At 38.5% G+C, this 18,359-nt stretch overlaps 1 protein-coding gene across 2 annotated transcripts; it reads left to right on the top strand.

Moving 5' to 3' along the window:
- The first annotated feature begins 896 nt into the window (after positions 1–896).
- On the top strand, positions 897–17,250 carry pdcd6ip (programmed cell death 6 interacting protein). Of its 2 annotated transcripts, none has more exons than XM_079879495.1 (18): positions 897–1,204; positions 3,546–3,594; positions 3,677–3,746; positions 5,897–6,024; positions 6,106–6,259; positions 6,338–6,438; positions 8,215–8,331; positions 8,495–8,717; positions 8,849–8,972; positions 9,791–9,968; positions 10,389–10,500; positions 10,923–11,092; positions 12,191–12,439; positions 14,337–14,471; positions 14,555–14,649; positions 14,735–14,855; positions 15,368–15,564; positions 16,381–17,250. In XM_079879495.1, the coding sequence occupies exons 1-18, from the start codon at positions 999–1,001 to the stop codon at positions 16,553–16,555; spliced, it is 2,604 nt and encodes an 867-aa protein (XP_079735621.1). In that variant the 5' UTR covers positions 897–998; the 3' UTR covers positions 16,556–17,250. The 2 variants fall into 2 exon arrangements, with proteins under 2 accessions (XP_079735621.1, XP_079735620.1); XM_079879494.1 differs by having other exon boundaries at positions 900–1,204; positions 8,200–8,331.
- The last annotated feature ends 1,109 nt before the right edge of the window (positions 17,251–18,359 follow it).

Here is an 18,359-nt window from a genome sequence, read left to right as displayed (position 1 = left end):
TAAAATATATTTCCAAATGAGCCACCTGTGCAAGAACATGGAAATAATACTTTTCTTACATATTTGGCGACAGCAGGAATCAGATTTATATAACGATTCCACCCGCGAGGAACTTTTACATCTTGCATGGTAAATATTACATCCATAAACAAAAATTTGCAAAATGCATACCTAAATGTAATTTATTCTTAATCGAGATGGAATCGCTAAAGAAATCGTTAAAATTAATTAAAAATAAAAAGAATGAAATTTTGTTAAAATTTATGGAGAAATTCTTGATACTGTAATGTCCCCACTATGTTTACTAAATTATATGAATATTAAATGTCTAATTAGGAAAAAGGAGGAAATATATTTTTTTTCTTCTTCTTCTTTGTATTATATAATTTATTTATTTATTTATTTTGTTTTGTTTTTTGTGATGACTTGTCAATTTGTCTAAAGGTGTGATATTTGTCTTCTGAAGCATTGCTGATGTACGCTAAATTGCTGGAATCATTGTTTCTTGAGTCATTTATTTCAATAAAAAAAAAAAACAAGTAATAAAAACTCAGTGAGTGTTTTAGCGCAATTTTCTGACGTCATGGGATCACAACCTATGATCACAACACTAAGAGATAGTAAATCTTTTTCTGTTTTTTTTTTTTTTTTTTTTTTTTTTTTGTGCGTTCCCGAGATTAGACCTTCCTTAACATAATGCCGAAAACCCGAAGTCTCTAGGTGGTCTGGTTGAGGAGGAGATAGAAGTGCAAGATTGGTGCGCACAGACAGAACAGAAATCATGCGTTAACAATCGCAATTTTGTCCGTAGGAAAATTGCGCTAAAAAGATTCCACCCGCGAGTGCAGGAACAGCTCTCGACTGCGCATGCGTGACTTTGACAGTACATGTGACGCGATGACGCACTCAAGAGAAACCAGGAAGTGCTCTGCCTTTGTTTTTGTCCGTCAGGAGTCTTCTCGTTTTCCACTAGAACTGTGTCGTTCCCGCGGGCCTAAATGGCGACTTTTATTTCTGTCCCGTTGAAAAAGTCCTCAGAGGTCGACTTAGTGAAACCGCTGTTGAAATTTGTAACTGCCACGTATCCTGCCGGTGAGGAGCAGGCGGAGTATGTCCGTGCCGTGGATGAGCTCAACAAGCTCCGCAAAAGTGCTCTGGGGAGGCCGCTGGACAAACACGAGAGCTCGCTGGAAATCCTGCTTCGGTGAGAGCCTGTCAAGACAACTTCACGGTGTTTATTTCTGCTGCCTATGGCGTAGATTGCTAATTCATCTATGTAATTTGCTGAAGTGCTTATCCTTTAGCGGATTTTAAAAGCTGTGAGTTACATGAAGCTAGCTAAATTAATGTCATTTAATAGTTTCGTCAAGAGTTTAGCTAAGTTTAGCTACCGTTGGTGATTTAGCCTGTACCTTATCTGTTTTTATTGGCTTCATATAAATGTTAAACGTAAACTGGTGTTCTTGGCATGGCATGTTGGTAGTGTGTTTAATTGGTTATATAAGTTAGTCCTTATGTGTTTATGGTGGTTAGTATGTGGTTTTCGTAGTTTTTTGGGGAAGTTGACATACTGTGGTGTGACTTGCTATTCTTTCTAAAGCCCTATATATAATACATATTATTATTAATTTAGAGGCTACCAAGAATATTTGTACTTGTAAAATTCATTTGTCACACCCAATGACCATTCAAAATTAACTACTTATCCCAAAAAGGTTATTAAAATTGTGAAAAACATAAAACGGTGCATCTAAAAAATATACATTTATGCATTAATATAAATTTCACCCCAAAATCTTAAAGATGAATATAAAAAGTCAACATGCGTGCGTCAACTACCTATGTATCGTACGTCACCGGCTTCCTGGTTCTGCGTGACTCAGGTGTGTCTTTCAGTCTGACCTCGTCAAACTTTAATTGTAAATTTAATAATGCATAATTCGACGCAAATAACTAAAATAAAGAAGGAACTGCGTTTTGAAGTGTTTGTATTATGTTCGCCTAGTTGTTTAATCCGAAATCTTCGACCTCGAGACTCCATTACGTCATATTTGAAGTGACTGGGGTGGATACAGGTGTGTTAGTGACGTAAGTTTTATTTTTAGAAGATATACTTTATCTGTAAACCAGCAGTTCATCAATGGAGCTTTAGAAGAGTATAGGAAATGGTAGTTAATTTGTAAAAAAAAACAACAACACAGATTTGCTGCCTCATGCTTTCATCACATAATTTCTCCCGTTTAAACACACTTTTGTGGGTACTGAAATGTTTAATGCAAATTAATTGGTTAAGTTGTCAAAAATAAATCATTTACTTTGATTTTATTTGAGTTCTCTGAGTACTGTAAGACAAATTTACAATATTTTTAATATGGAGAAAAGTCAGCCAGTCTTACAGTATAGTGTCCTTGTTACAGTGTAATTATACATTTAAGTACTGAGTAATAATAATTAACTACTTGTACTAACTATGGGGTTAGGGTTAGGAATAGGGGTTGGTTTAGGGTTAGTTGCATGTAATTATGCATAATTTATATTTATTACTTTTTATAACATGTGTAACAAGGACATTGAAATATAAAGTGTTACCATATATTTGTATTATTTATTTAGTTTTCCCAATGGGACATTTTCTATATCTTTCTGGAATACCCCCCTGATCTTCATATTAAAGGGACAGTTCACCCAAAAATGAAAAAATTCTGTCATTAATTACTCATCCGCATGTCGTTCCAAACCCGTAAGACTTTCGTTCATCTCCAGAACACAAATGAAGATCTTTTTGATGAAATCTGAGCGACTTCTCTCAACCTCATTGGTTCTTACGGAAGCAAGACGGTTTTTTTTATTATTTAAAATGAGACTTTATTTCTCCAGTCCGTGGTTACGTTCTGCATGTCATTTGTGGTTTAATGTACCGGCTGGGACCGACTTGCGCCATCTGTTATGTGAATGAGCCGTGTGTTGCTATAGGAATACGTTTTTTGTTTGCTGCTTAGTAGCCGTGCTGAATGATCCAGAGTGAATGGCCTGCTTTGTAGCTCCTTAGACTGGTGTTTGGTTTGCGTGATGACACCCTACAAAGGTATTCCTCCATGAGGAGACAGACATGGTCTTTTTATAGTGCCGAGAGGCTGCGGAATAGCAGATAAAAAGAGAAATGGAGCGCGGCGATGTGGGGAAACGCTCCAATTTCCTTCCTGGAAGGAAATGTTATTGTGATTAAGTGTCACCAGTTTGTTCTGTAACAGTGAGGTTAAGTAACTTCAGTTGGTTCTTGTGTTCACACATGAGAATGCTGTCTTGGCTAAATTATCAGTGTCATTATGCACTGTTGAAAATAAAACAAGACTATTGCAGTCCTCAAAAATGTAATGTTTGTAATGTCAACATCACTTGCTGTGATTTTGTAATTATTTGTGAAACGTACTAGCAATTTTTTGAATGAAAATTGTTTCTACACCAAATTTTTGAAATGAATGTTTTTCTTCTCCACACTTTCTATTTTAAAATTTTTCTTTTCTCATTGTGTCTCTCCCCTCTAGATATTATGATCAGCTCTGTGCAATCGAACCCAAATTTCCTTTTCCAGAGGTATCATTTAATAATTCACAATCACAGATTACTATAATTTAGCATATTACATAACTAATGTTTTGTTTTTTGTTTTTCACAGTTATGTCTGACATTCACGTGGAAAGATGCTTTTGATAAAGGATCACTTTTTGGAGGCTCAGTCAAGCTTGGTGAGTTGTTTTACGTGATTTCAGAAACACCATATGCACACAAACAAATGCATGACAGGTGAAAAGAATTTGTACTTTCGATTGCATGACAAAAGTGGCTTATTTGTAAATTATTTTCAAGACATTTAAGCTATTGGCAGATTCAGATATCACTTATAGTGTTTAAAGCAATTATATGTTAGTGGCTTTTTTGGAGTATGCATCAATAAATATATCTCTGTCATCCACATTCAAGGAAAACGTGACCTATTAGAAATAGAGTCAGGCATCTAATCCAGTAAAAAGGAAATGCAGCACAGCTTGGGATCCCTTATTAACATAAAAAGCTTATTGGTGTTTGCACATAAATAATGTTATCTCAACCACTAACATTACTTACTCTTACTTCACACACTTTATTTACTTTTGCATATTTTCTTACTACATGTTACCTCTCATTTTTCATATATGAGCCTTTTTTCTATATAGAGGATCCTTGTTTTGTTGTGAAATGCTTAGGGCGAGGCAAGTTTATTTATATTGCAGATTTACACTAATTTTTATAGTGCTTTGCTAATGCAATCTTAACTTAAAAAGCTTAGAGGACCTATTATGCCCTTTTACAAAGTCTTGATTTTGTTTTTTGGGTCTACTAAAACTGGTTTTCATGCTCTAATGTTCAAAAAACACCTTATTTTTCACATAGTTTTTATTGTTGCAGCTCCTCTCTTCCCAGTCTGTCAGTAACGCTCTGTTTAGTTCCTGTCTCTATGGAGCCCCTCCTTCTGAAAAGCACAAAGTGCTCTGATTGGTCGGCTGGATCATTGTGTTGCTAGTGGTCAATTTCTTCGAGCGTATTTGGGAAATTCCCCGCCCCTTACCATAACCGCCAGTTTCAACACACAACTAACTAAACCAGGTCTCGCCCCTTTATTTAGCGTATGAATTATTTAAATGAGGAATATTGTGACGTGTTTGTTCCCGGAAGAAAACTCAAGACTACAATGGAGGCGTTTCAGGGAGTTCAGAAACTCTGACACTAGGGCTGCACGATTAATCGGGAAAAAAACACGATCTCGATTCAAACATAAATGCGATCTCATTTCTTAATGATGGCGATTCACTTCCGTGTATTTCCCTGCATTCAGATCATGCTGTATTCACGCGTTATTGGTCACACTCACATAATAACAAAATATAGGGTTGTGATTCAAGCAGCTGCAGCTTGTTTAAGGTAACTTAATGGCGAAAACCATTTTAGAACAGCAGCGAAAATGTAAGAGTAGGCTATATAAACTTTAATATATCCTTTTATTGAAACGGGTGCTTTGCTGTCCTTTTACTTACACTTTTGCGCAGAGACAATTTTATGTCCTAATGTGTCGTATTTTTGATAATCCGCACAGATTTCAGTTGAAGATTCTGTTTAAAGTTGTTAATAACAAATCATGAATGAAGGAGAAAGAAAGGAGCAGAATGTGCTTTATATTGAAAAGAAATATTAAAAGAAATGTGCTTTATATTGAAAAGAAATACTGCTCCGAGCGCAACACGGACAAGCAGTCTTTGTCTCCGGTTGCGCGCCTAAACGGCCAAATAAACAGAAATATTTCAAAATGCCAAGTCGAGTATTCCCGCAAACACAGTAGATGTAAGTACTATGTACATTCTGTGCCAATTGGAGCAAAAAGCACAGGTTCTATTTAGTTATTTTTATTTATTATATGTTAATGTTCTCTTATGTTCAACAACATAAAGCTTTAAAATTATTCACTTTAAGGGGTCTAAAATAAAGAAAAGAGACAAATTTTGTTACTCCTGCACTTTATTATACTGAATTTCCTTTGTTTTTTTGTTGTTGTTTTTTTTTGTACTTAAGTGCAATACATTTTGGTTGAAAAAAATGAGAATTGTGTAAGAGAATCGTGATCTCAATTCCCATGGAGAAAAATCGTGATTCACATTTTAGCAAGAATCGTGCAGCCCTAACCGACACTGATATAGAGAATAACTCCCGCTGGGGTGACTTTGTAACTTTGCACAAACATTACACACTAAAGAAAGTTAAAAATGTAAAAAAGCATAATAGGTCTATTTTAATAAAACAGAATAAAAAGGTTAGCAAAATAACAGCTTTATCCATTGTTTGGTTAATTTTGTTTGTGTTTCAGCATTGGCAAGTGTGGGCTATGAGAAGACGTGCGTCTTGTTTAATGTGGGCGCGCTGGCGAGTCAGATTGCTTCTGAGCAGAATCTCGACAATGACGAGGGACTTAAGACTGCCGCCAAGTTCTACCAGGTTTGAGTTTGACCTTAAATCCTCCAACAACACAGACAATCAAGAGAGAAAAATGTTATGAGCATTCACGTCTCTTTCCAGCTGGCGAGTGGTGCATTTGCTCATATAAAGGACACTGTGCTGTCTGCACTGAACCGAGAGCCCACCATGGACATCTCCCCCGAGACGGTGGGCACGCTCAGCCAGATCATGCTCAGCCAGGCGCAGGAGGTCTTCGTTCTCAAGGCCACTGCTGGTGCGTCTGTGTTTATACCTGTGCTTTTTCCTGCTTGTAGTTGACACAATTTTAATTGTGCTCTGTTTCATCTCGCAGATAAAATGAAGGACGCCATCGTCGCTAAACTCGCCAACCAGGCAGCAGATTACTACGGCGACGCATTTAAGCAATGTCAATACAAAGAGAATCTGCCCAAGGTATGTGCAGCTGCCAATACACACATGACAGACACATGAGTACGGTGGTCCACTAGGGGTCACTAGAGACAGTTAGTCAAAGATCCCACAAACTGCATGCAGCAATCACTGTCTGTAAGGGTGCTCCGATCAGGATCACTGAATGCAGTATTGTCTGAAATAAATAATACTACATGATAAATAGAAGGCTTCAAATAAACCCACAGGGGTTATTTAACTTTTCTTAACAACAATGCATGTTAAAGGAATAGTTCACATAAAAATGAAAATTCTGTCATCATTTACTCTTCAATTGTCAACTTTTACCCTCAAGTTGTTTCAAACCTGTATGAATTTCCTTCTGCTGAACACAAAAGAAGATATTTTGAAGAATGTCAGTAACCAGACAGTTGATGGACTTCCATAGTAGGAAAAAAATATACTATGAAAGTCAATGGGGTCCAACAGCTGTTTGGTTACTGACATTCCTTCAAAATATCTTCTTTTGTGTTCAGCAGAAGAAGGAAATTCATACAGGTTTGAAACAACTTGAGGGTGAGTAAATGATGACAATTTTCATTTTTAAGTGAACTATTCCTTTACATATTAAAATTAAAAGATAAGAAAGTATCATGAATTGACAACTCTTTATTTATTGGCAAGCAACATGTGCAACATATTCAGTTCCCTTTCTTAGAGGAGATTAGGAACAGCTTAGAGCTTAACAAATATAGCTATCCTGTGAAATAATAATAATAATAATAATAATAAAAACTTTATCAACAGAAAGTAGTTTAATCCAGTGTAAAACAACACTGTATAGTCTTCACTGCATAAATAAAATATAGATTAATCCTATTAAATCTACTAAAGAGCAGAGATTCATTTTCTCATTGTCTTTTGTTGTTTGACGAACATTAAGGAACACAGAGAGCAACGGGAATATTAGGCTGCAAGACCGAATGCACAGATCCAACATACTGTTACACATGCGATTTATTTCCCAACTGTTTAAGTTCACTGAAAACATAACCGACTGTGTTTACGTGAATACTCACCAAATTTGGCATTTTGGCATATTGTTTTTAACCCCTAAGCTCAAAGTTCCCCCCCGTGTTCCACTCCGTCTCGGAGCGCGCGCACAGAAAGCCGATTGGGGAACAGTATCTCTTCACGGCTTAATGGAGTTTTTAAAACTCTTTATTATCGAGCACGTCTTGCAGTTTAGCAACAATAGACTGCATTTTAAAACAATCCTTGATTTAGCTTATTTGGACATTAAGTTTGGGCTTTTAAGGAGGAACGAATCTCGAATGTCACCGGTGAATGTAAAACAATTTTAGCTGTGCATAGAAATATTCTCACGAGTTTTGCGTCATCTAATTTTATGGAGACCACCGATCAAATTCTATAAAAGGGTTATCAGCCGATAACGATTGGCGCCCGATCAGTCGGAGCACCCTTAACTGTCTGTATGCGTGCGTCTATAGATTTGAGTCACCGTAATTCCCGTTTGACTGCTAGTCACCCCCGCATACACAGACACACACTCCCAAAGCCACCAGCCTTTGTTTCTTCTCCTACTGATCTGTGAGTGAACGCTGCATGAGCGTTGTGTGAGGATTTGGTTGGGGTTCGCTGAAGGATGCGTGCTGATTTGCTGTTCTGTTTTCTCTTCCTGCGCCCTGTGCTGTGTGTCTGTGCTCGTTTGTGGTTGCCCGTGGTGTTGGTTCGTGGTTGCTGTGGCGTTTGTGATTGCTGTGGTTGCCTTTCCCTGGTCAGTATTTTTATTTCCAGGAAGTGCTTCCAGTCCTCGCCGCCAAGCACTGTATGATGCAGGCCACCGCCGAGCTGCACCAGTCAGCCTTGGCCAATCAGAAGAAAAAATTCGGAGAGGAGATTGCTCGGCTGCAGGTGTGTTAGTCTGTGTTCGACAGGCGGTTTGATTGATTATTTCAATATAAAAAATAATCTCAAAACGGAATAAATGTTGATTGCCTTGAATATAGCCTTTGCTGCTGATATGAGCTTCATTAATTGGACGTTGATGTTGAGGTTTCTCGTGCGTGTCTTGCAGCACGCCACGGAGCTGGTGAAGACTGCGGCTTCCAGATACGACGAGTATGTTAACGTAAAGGATCTGTCAGATAAGATCAGTCGTGCGCTCACAGCTGCAAAGAAGGACAACGACTTCATTTACCATGACCGAGTGCCGGAGGTCAAAGACCTGGAGCACATTGGCAAAGCATCTCTGGTCAAAGCAACTGCAGTGCAGATTCCACTCAGCCAGAAGTTCACAGGTCAGAGAACGATGCACACATTACATCCAGTTGACCTTCAACTCTTTGTATTGATTTTTTTGGGGGGTATTATTTCCCCCTTTCTTATGTGGAAAAATCCAATGAAATGCAAAACTGCAATTTTTGTTTAGATCTGTTTGAGAAGATGGTGCCGATGGCAGTTCAGCAGTCTGTGAGTGCAGCCAATTCCAGGAAGGCTGACACCGTCAACAGACTGATTGGCAGCATGAGAGAAGCAACAAATCTCTGCAATGGGTCAGTGTTTGTGCATTTACTTGCTCTTACATGAGTCAATTTAAACTCCATTAAAAGTCCATTAACATGTAGATTGAGAACTATTCAGGGATGCAAGCTTTTCTACACCTTAAATATATAAGAGGTAATTTGTGTGATAGTTTTTTTTTAAGTGTGTGTGTGGGGGGGGGGTTGTCATGCAGTTTTCTGCCAAAATAAAAGTTCTTTGTTTAAAGTTTGACTGCAAACTAATTAAAGGGGTCTTGACATAATTATTGTAATGTTCCTTGATGTTCACGTATAATGTAAATCAAGTTTTTTTGCACGCAAAAAACATATGTGGAAAAACTATTTTCAACCTTCATTCTGACCCTCTGTCCAAAATTATCAGTTTTTAAGGCTTGTCAAAAAACATTGCATAGGAAACAGATTTCATGTTTTGAAAACATCCATGTAAAAATACTTTATTTTAGATTATTATTTAGTAATATCGAATGGGTTCCATGCCTGAGACAAGTGAATTAGAGATGTTTTTATTCTGTTATTCTGTTAAAACTATAAATAGTCAAGGGTGAGTTCTCTATATCCCTGAGCTAAAATCGACTGTAAATCCACATTTTAAAGCTGATATTTTAATGGTCGTTTTCCCGCATCTTTGTCACCTTTTCACCCCAGATGAGTTTGCATCCCCGACTCTTACTCCTCTGTATTTTAAGGCACTAATCACTAATGAAATAATGCACATGATGCCGTATAAATGTGTATCACATTAATCATTTTTAGACAGTGTATTATTAAGGGTTTTAGAGGTGATTGATTGGTTGTCGTTGATCGGTTAGGGTGTTGGCGTCTTTGAATCTGCCGGCTGCACTAGAAGATCTGTCGGGAGACGCCGTCCCTCAGTCCATCCTGGAGAAGAGTCGTGCTGTTATTCAGCAAGGAGGCCTGCAGAGCATCGAACAGCTGATCCGAGATCTCCCTGAACTTCTGCAGAGGAACCGTGAGATCCTGGATGAGGTGATGCACACATTCACCATTTGTTTTTATAAGATCCTAGAGACTTGAGACCACTAGTAAAATGCTTCTGTTTTTGCATTTAAAAAAAAAAAAGTTATTTAATACCTATTAACATTTTCAGTATAACAATTTGAGTGAAAATTACTAAAGAGAAAATATTGTGCTTTGATGAAAGCAAAAACCACTGACCATCTGTACAAAAGAGTTGACATGATCAGTGTCACAAATTTGTCTACATTTGTCAAGTGACCTGCAAATATCAATCATTTCTTTTTCATTTGTCTAAATCCTAAAATTATATATTTACAAAAGTGGTCTTAGACTCTTGAACCCACTGTATGTATGACATCATCTGACTGTATGTACTTGCACTTCATGCCAGTTTGTTTCATGAACAAAAATATTGTGTTGGTGTTACAGTCCTTGAAGATATTAGATGATGAGGAAACGACAGACAATGAACTCAGAGCCAAATTCAATCAGCGCTGGAACAGAACTCCCTCTGGAGATCTGTATAAATCACTCAGAGCAGGTACATGCGCTTCCACCGCATTTATGCATTTAGCAGATGCTTTTAACAAATGAGCCTTACAGTGCATTCGAGGTAAACGAGGTAACAGTGCATTATCCGTTTGTATGTTTCCTGCTCATGACTGTGGTGTTGCTAGTCATCATGCTCTACCAGTTGAGCTACAGGAACCCCTTGCTTTGCTCATGATGGTTTTCTCTCTCTCTCTCTCTCTCTCTCTCTCTCTCTCTCTCTCTCTTCTCTCTCTTCTCTCTCCTCTCTCTCTCTCTCTCTCTCTCTCTCTCTCTCTCTCTCTCTCTCTCTCTCTCTCTCTCTCTCTCTCTCTCTCTCTCTCTCTCCTCTCTCTCTCTCTCTCTCTCTCTCTCCTCTCTCTCCTCTCTCTCCTCTCTCTCTCTCTCTCTCTCTTCTCTCTTCTCTCTCTGCAGAGGGGAATAATTTTTGCAATATACTGGACAAGGCAGTGCAGGCTGATCAGGTGGTGAAAGGGCGTTACAATGAACATTGTGGGATGATTGCTTTGCTCTGCAAGCCAGAGAATGAGATCAGTGCCGCCATACCGTCTGCCAACCCTGCCAAGACTCTGCAGGGCAGTGAGGTGAGCTCAGTGCCATTATCATCAACTAAAACTAATAAAAAACGTTTTTGTTTTTTTTAATATAAAAAAACGAAATAGTTGATGAAAGCTTAAAATTAGAAAATTAAATGAAAATTATAAATGTTGCCTTAGGATCTAACTGAAATAATTTTAATTTAAGGTACTATACTATAGGTTAAGATGTATGTGTATATGGGTCATTGACGAATAAGGTTTTTAAAAGTGTAAAAAAATTGAATGGAGATTTAACTATATTTGAAACCATTTTTTTTGTTTACCTAGGTGTTAACAATAAGATTTTGTGGTTTGTACAATCAATTAACACTGTTTTTTGTCATTTTTTACAAGATGGAAAAAATGTCACCAAAAAAGTCATTCGGTTTAACCACTGATTTGAAAGTTAAAAACTGATTTGACATTGATGTTGAGATAGTATATAGTGTGTACCACAGAAGAAATATAACAAAAAATGATCACTGATCTCATAAATGTAATCATTTATTGGACTACTCTAAACACTCCAACATATTCAAGTAAAACATTGCACAGGGAAAGGAGAAAAGGGGAAATGTAAAAAAAAGAGCCTTATCTGCTTTATATTTGTATTATTGTAGTTCCTTTAGTTATTAAAAACAATATTATTCCATTTAAATATTTACTATATCGGTTTTACCAAATGACCTTTTGACACTTCAAAATCTTTAAAATACCTTTATATGTACGGTAGTAAAATATAATTAAAACCTTTTGGATTCAGTAAAAGAGATCAAGTTGTACTACCTTATATACTTTGGATGTTATATATTTGTTTTTTATTATTATTAAGGCCTTTGGACAAAAAAAAATGACCCGTCACGTCCTTGACCCATATATATATATATCTCACTATATTCGATAACAGCACAAAGAAACTTTAAAGAGCTTGAGCATTTGAAGCGGCATACAACAAAACTACAGCGCACTTCATCCACTGGTGTGGACACTAATATAGTTATGGCTATAGTTATCTGGATGGTTGGCGTTCCTGGTGTGAACGGGCCTTAACCCAGACCAAACTCAAATGCTATCCTTCAGTCCAGGCTTGTCTCTTCTGTGCAGGTGGTGAACGTGCTGAGGGCACAGCTGGCACAGCTGGATGAGGTGAAGAGGGAACGGGAAGTTCTGGAGGGAGAGGTGAAGGCGGTGACCTTTGACCTGACAACAAAGTTCCTTACCGCACTCGCTCAAGATGGTGCCATTAACGAGGAGGCCATGACCACCAGTGAGCTGGACACTCGCTACGGCTCTCACACACAACATGTTCAGCAGAATTTACGCAGACAGGAGGAGCTGCTGTCACAGATACAGGTGCACTCATACACTCACACACTCACGCATGACAAATCAGACCAGCAAAGGCTCTGCTATGAAAATGAGTGTACCATTCACTACTGGTACACTCTGTGAAAACAAATTTCCTCTATCAAGGACAATAATGATTGAATATGACTCTGAATCATTCAACTTAAAGTGCCCCTTTTATGCTTTTTCAGATATTCCCTTTCATTCAGTGTGTAATAGCTGTTTGTGAATGTAAAAGGCCTGAGAAGTTTCAAAAATCAAAGTACATGACAAATTTAGTTATAGTCAGCCAAAAGATCTTGTGGTCTTCAATGGCTGCCTGCGAGTAACGTCGTCTTTGACCCGCCCTTATACACTGTAGATGTAACAGGCCTGGAAGAGCTTGGTTCGTTTGTGATTTTGAGAAAACAAAGTTTTCTGCACTGAGAATCCACTTTCAAAGGATGCGGACATGTGCTCGAATTTATACAGTAAAATCATCATTACTGATCGTATCACTGTGTTTACAAGCACTGAGGAAGTATCTGACCAATCATAGCTGATTAGGCTCTCATCAAGAGGTGATGATGCAATGTACAGGGATGCAAACAGCGCGCTTTTCGGCGCCTCCCGCTTTTTTCACGTCAGTTTGGGTGACTTAGGTCTGAGAGGGTCTGATCTGATTATAATTTCACAAAGTCATCTGAAGCCATTCCATAGCTTAATGTGAGGGACAGAAGACTATTTTCATCATTAAATTAAAGTTTACGGAAACTCGTTTTCCCTCCTCTGCGGCTGTCAATCATTCTCCATTCAGGATTCAAACAGCGCGCGTGCCTCGTCTGGTTACAGCAGCATACAAGCACGGTAAAACTCTCTCCAATATGATATATTCACATTATAATGCTTGATCTGTAGATAAAAGGCTGTGGATTTGCATAAAATGACTTTATTTTGTGTATTTGTATTTTATGTTTGTTGCTGTTTTAAACGACTCGACTCGTTAGATCACACACATCACAAGGACTATGAATCGGCATCAAACGCACAATAACTGGAATTTAAAACTGCAAAGAAACAAATGATCAGTAAACTGTTGGACAGATATACACTAGGATTTGTGCGCTCGACATTTCTTCGCTTTGTGCCGTGGCGTGAACTTTTAAATGCGCAGCGCTGCACACTGTGACTCCATGTTGCTTTGAGCACATCATTCTGCACCCGCGATGCGCATACGCGCTTTGTGCACTCTGTTTTGAAGCGTTTCATATTATCATGGTTTTGCGTACTGAAAGATTATTAAAGGCATGTTTTTTTTGCACAATACATTTAAAATAAGCATAATTTAATTGTATATAAATATATACAATTTAATTGCTATATAAATATATACACTTCTGAATTCTTGACATTCATATATAAATATAAAATTGTGAAATGTATAATTGCCTGATTGAATTTTATAAGAGTACTAATAGTAATTTGTTTTTATTAACATGTTTATATTTTATAAAATTACTATGCAAATTTTTTAAAGAATTACTTTTTTGCTGCTGATTTATACACTCACTAAGTTTAATAAAAATACATAATACATTTATGTAATATTTAAAGGTGTTAACTGTAATCATACACTGCAAAATGATAACTTACAAAAAAACTCATCAAAATTATGTAAGTATCTGGATATTTGCCGCGGGGGCGAGGGCTTCGATAACCTCTCTTTTTTGACCATACATGTGTTTGCATCCCTGAATGTATATTATGAGAAAATAGTTTTTGTCCATGGATGCATGTAAACCTATTGTAGGAGACTCCAAAACACAGCATAATAGGTGCACTTTAAATGAACATTTAATGTAATAGTTGCTGCAACTATGGTGAGTTCTTTTTCATTTTAAAATTGCGGTCCTGCTCGTCTCAGGTGTCTCACCAGGAGTTTTCAGCATTGAAGCAATCCAACTCTGAGGCGAACAGCAGAGAGGAGGTGTTAAAGAAGCTTGCTGCGGCCCATGATAGCTACATCGAGATCAGCTCCAATATCAAAGAGGGCACTAAAGTAACTATTGCATGCACTATTATTAGTCCTGTACACATGCACAATCTGTACAATGTCACTCAGCTGTCTCTGTCTTCTTTCAGTTCTACAATGATCTGACAGAAATCCTGCTGAAGTTTCAAAATAAGTGCAGCGACATTGTCTTCGCTCGCAAAACTGAGAGGGATGAACTGCTGAAGTATGTCACACTAACATCAATCAAGGCCTTTTTTCTCACTGAAGGACTGTGATTGGCTCATACTCTGACTGTGTTTGATTGACAGGGAGCTGCAGCAGAGCATCGCTCGTGAGCCGAGCGCTCCTTCATTCAACGTCCCATCATACCAGTCCAACACCCCCGCTCCTGCCCCTGGAGGCCCAACCCCTGCGCCCAGGACCGTGTTTGTGAGTTCACAGACTCATGAGTTCTAGGGCCCAAAGTATACACGCATACAAGAACGAGGCGAATTTCATACATTTTTCTAACCACGTGTGCAGTCACAGTGTATGCGCATGCGCTTTGAATTTGCACCAGTTAGTTTGTCCACAGTGTGGCAACACTGGCCCAGGTCACTGTTTTACAGTCGGAGGAGACAGAACAAGAACAACAAAAAACTACTGAAGACTGATAATAGACACTTGTGTGAGGGGATTAAAAGATTACCACATATCTAGTTTAAACAAGTACAAAGACATTTTTATCTCTCGTAACTTTTAAGAGAGAAAAATCACAGACATTAGACAAGGATGAATCTTTCTAGCGCACATGTTGAGAGCCTGTGTTTGCGCATGCTATAAAATGGAGTATACTTTGAAAGGCTGTGCGTTTGACTGGATCCGCACGCTAATGTACGCATATAAAAATGAAACATACTTTAGGCTTAAAGATGAAGTTGTTATTTGTATTTCTGTCCCAGAACCCGCAGCAGCCTCAGGCTAAGCCGACGCCCCCAGCGAGACCACCGCCCCCTAGCATCACTCCTCAGGCCGCCAGTACTTCAGCTCCTGTCAGTTCTCCGATGGGTCCCGGCAGCGCTAATCCTCCACCTGTTGCTCCCACTGGACCCTCACAGGCTCAAGGACCACCCTACCCCAGTTATCAAGGCTACCCAGGGTAAATAAAGGCATTCTCAAGTACATGTATGCGACAGAAACCCATAGACACGCTCCCGGTGCCAAAAGCTAGACAGCTCTATTCTGATTCTGAAGGACCTTATTCAGGACAGAAACTAAGGCTGCATCTGAATAAGCACACTTCTCTACTGCAGTCGCGACCTTTGCAATGGTTCACTTCAAAACAAATGGGGCCTCCACTTGCTCCCAAAATATTTTATTCTCTTTCTCAAACTTTTACATTTACATTTTACATTTAATCATTTAGCAGACGCTTTTATCCAAAGCGACTTAAAAATGAGGAGAGCAAAAGAAGCCGTAAAACTAACAATAGGACAACAATATGCAAGTGCTGTGACCCTTCCCAGTTATACGTAAAAAAAAAAAAAAAATTATTATTATAGATATAGAAGAGAAAAGAAAGTGTTAGTATTAATGGATCATACGTTCTTTTACATTTTACGTTCTGAAATGTGCTTTGTGCATTTCTCCATTTCATCAGCACTAGCATACACCAAACTTTACAGTTTTATTCCTGTCCATATTCTGAAGGTTTTTGCCAGAAGGGTTTGTTCATCTATGTACATAACATTTTATTTCTGGCTGTTGACAGTATTTTTTGATTTATGAATTGATAGAAGTGAAAATCCCTCAGTAAAAACCATTAATACGTCACCAGAATGAAGAGTTTTGAGCCTGGCTCCAGATTTCTGTTGTGTAAATCTATGCAAATGAGTGCATATGTAATCATTTGCACATTCAAACATAACATTTCAGAAAACATGTGATTATTAATATTATTTTCCCTCTCTTTCAGGTATTACCAGATGCCAATGGCCTATAACCCCTATGCATACGGGCAGTTTAATATGCCCTACATGCCCTATCAAGCCCAGGGGCAGGCTGGGTACCCCGGAGCCCCTCCTACACAGCAGCCCTACCCTTACCCTCAACAACCCCCACAGCAACAGCCCTATTACCCCCAACAGTAGAGCGCTTTAACCCCGCTACTACAGCCACACTCACACTCTCTCACTGCTCCTAACTATTAACACTCCTGCACTCACACGCGCTCTGCTCTTAACATCTGGCATGATCTGGGCGGGGCTTAGAACACAGGCCCCGCCCCCTCTCTGTGGGTGGACTTTCAAGGCCAGGGTTGTGCTGGTCGAGGGAAGATCTGATCTCTCTCTCTCTATCTCTAGCCCTCTCTCTCTAGCCCTCTCTCTCTCTCTCGCCCTCCCTCTCTCTCTCTCTCTCTCTCCCTCTCTCTCTCGCCCTCTCTCTCTCTCTCTAGCCCTCTCTCTCCCTCTCTCTCTAGCCCTCTCTCCCTCTCTCTCTCTCTCGCCCTCTCTCTCTCTCTCTAGCCCTCTCTCTCTCTCGCCCTCTTGCCCAAAGTGAAGCTGCTGGCTGCCTGCCACTGCTAATATCTTATTTTTGTAATGAGTACTGACATATAATCTAATGCAAGAGCTGTTGATTTCTTTCCTTGATGATGATGATCATTTAATTGCTGGGAGAAAGACGTGGTCTTACTGTAACCCTTGTTATACCTCCTTCTGTTCAGTCTACAATCATCGCTTGGGGAAAAGAACAGTTATACAGGCTAGAGAATGGATTTGTCACTAAAAATAATTGGTTTTTGTGTTTCTATTGTTTTCATGTGATTAAAATCGATGATATTAAAGGCTGTCGTTTTATTTCCTCTCTGTGCATGCTAGTCTAAAGCGGTGGGCGTGCTTTCAGCGTTTTCTGGTCATTGTCAGCATTGTTCTGTGATCATCCAGTGCCAGATCCAGCAGCTGAGCAGACTGAGGTCAGATTAACAGGGTTACGAGTCTGAGCGTCAAGTGTGTTTGTCCGATTATTATTCCCATGCTATTTTTGTCTTGAAAGAGCCTGACCCAACGGTCTCTATGGATACCGAGGGAAGAGGATGGTTTTTTTGGGCGGTTGTAGACCGATGAATGTTTCTCGAGGTATCAGTTTTGATTATATAAGGATGTTTTCCTTCACTCATAGCTCAAACTAATAGCGCTTGAGCTGTGCATTGTTGTTTTTACAGTCATCAACACTGCATTCTAGGGCGATGAGTAACTTCAGTGTGTGGTGTAAGAGAGAATACATCACTGTAACTACAGTCTAAAACTTTATGAGCTGTAAATGACGTTTTCAAATTTGATAATGTAATTAAGCGCACTGACGTCATTCTCCTCAGCTGTTGCCTCTCAGATGCCCTTCATATCCGGAAGTGCTCGTGCATTACAGTCCAGCTTGATAATAGAGCTCGGGATTGATAGAGATTTCAATCCCAAATCAAAAGCTCTCATTTTGATTCGATATGATCTTATTTTATTTGGGAATGTTTCATTTATAATGTCCATTTGAATTAGATTAAAGTAATTCTCACCTAATGCTGTAAATTATACAGTGAACCTTCCAACTTGTATAAATTAATATATATAAATATACAGTAGTGGTTAAAATTGATGTCCAGCCTAAGAAAATTGACAACATCACCCTTTATTCAAATATTAGTATGTTTTGTTTTTTTTTGTTTTTTTTGTGAGTTACTGCAATGGAAATTGTGCCGATACAATTGTTGTCCAGGTCGTCATACAAAGAAATTATGAACGCATGCAAAAAAAACAAAAAATGAGAGAACCAACAAAATATTAATAACTGATTAAGATGTAGTTAGTTTATGCTTTTTTTTTTTTTTTTTTTTTTAATAATTAAAAATTTTTTTTGATGGTTTAACCAAACTTGTTGGGTCATTAAAAACAATGCACACAC

This window comes from Squalius cephalus (assembly GCF_949319135.1).
Source record: "Squalius cephalus genome assembly, chromosome: 8".
NCBI lineage: Eukaryota > Metazoa > Chordata > Actinopteri > Cypriniformes > Leuciscidae > Squalius > Squalius cephalus.
The sequence above is the reverse complement of the archived record's forward strand: the minus strand, read 5'-3'. Positions and strand labels throughout refer to the sequence as shown.

Coding starts and splice junctions, on each gene's coding strand:
- pdcd6ip (XM_079879494.1), top strand. CDS start 999: ATGGCGACTTTTATTTCTGTCCCGTTGAAAAAGTCCTCAGAGGTCGAC. Junction 6,025..6,105: donor CTGCCGCCAAGTTCTACCAG/GTTTGAGTTTGA, acceptor GTCTCTTTCCAG/CTGGCGAGTGGTGCATTTGC. Junction 12,440..14,336: donor AGCTGCTGTCACAGATACAG/GTGCACTCATAC, acceptor TGCTCGTCTCAG/GTGTCTCACCAGGAGTTTTC.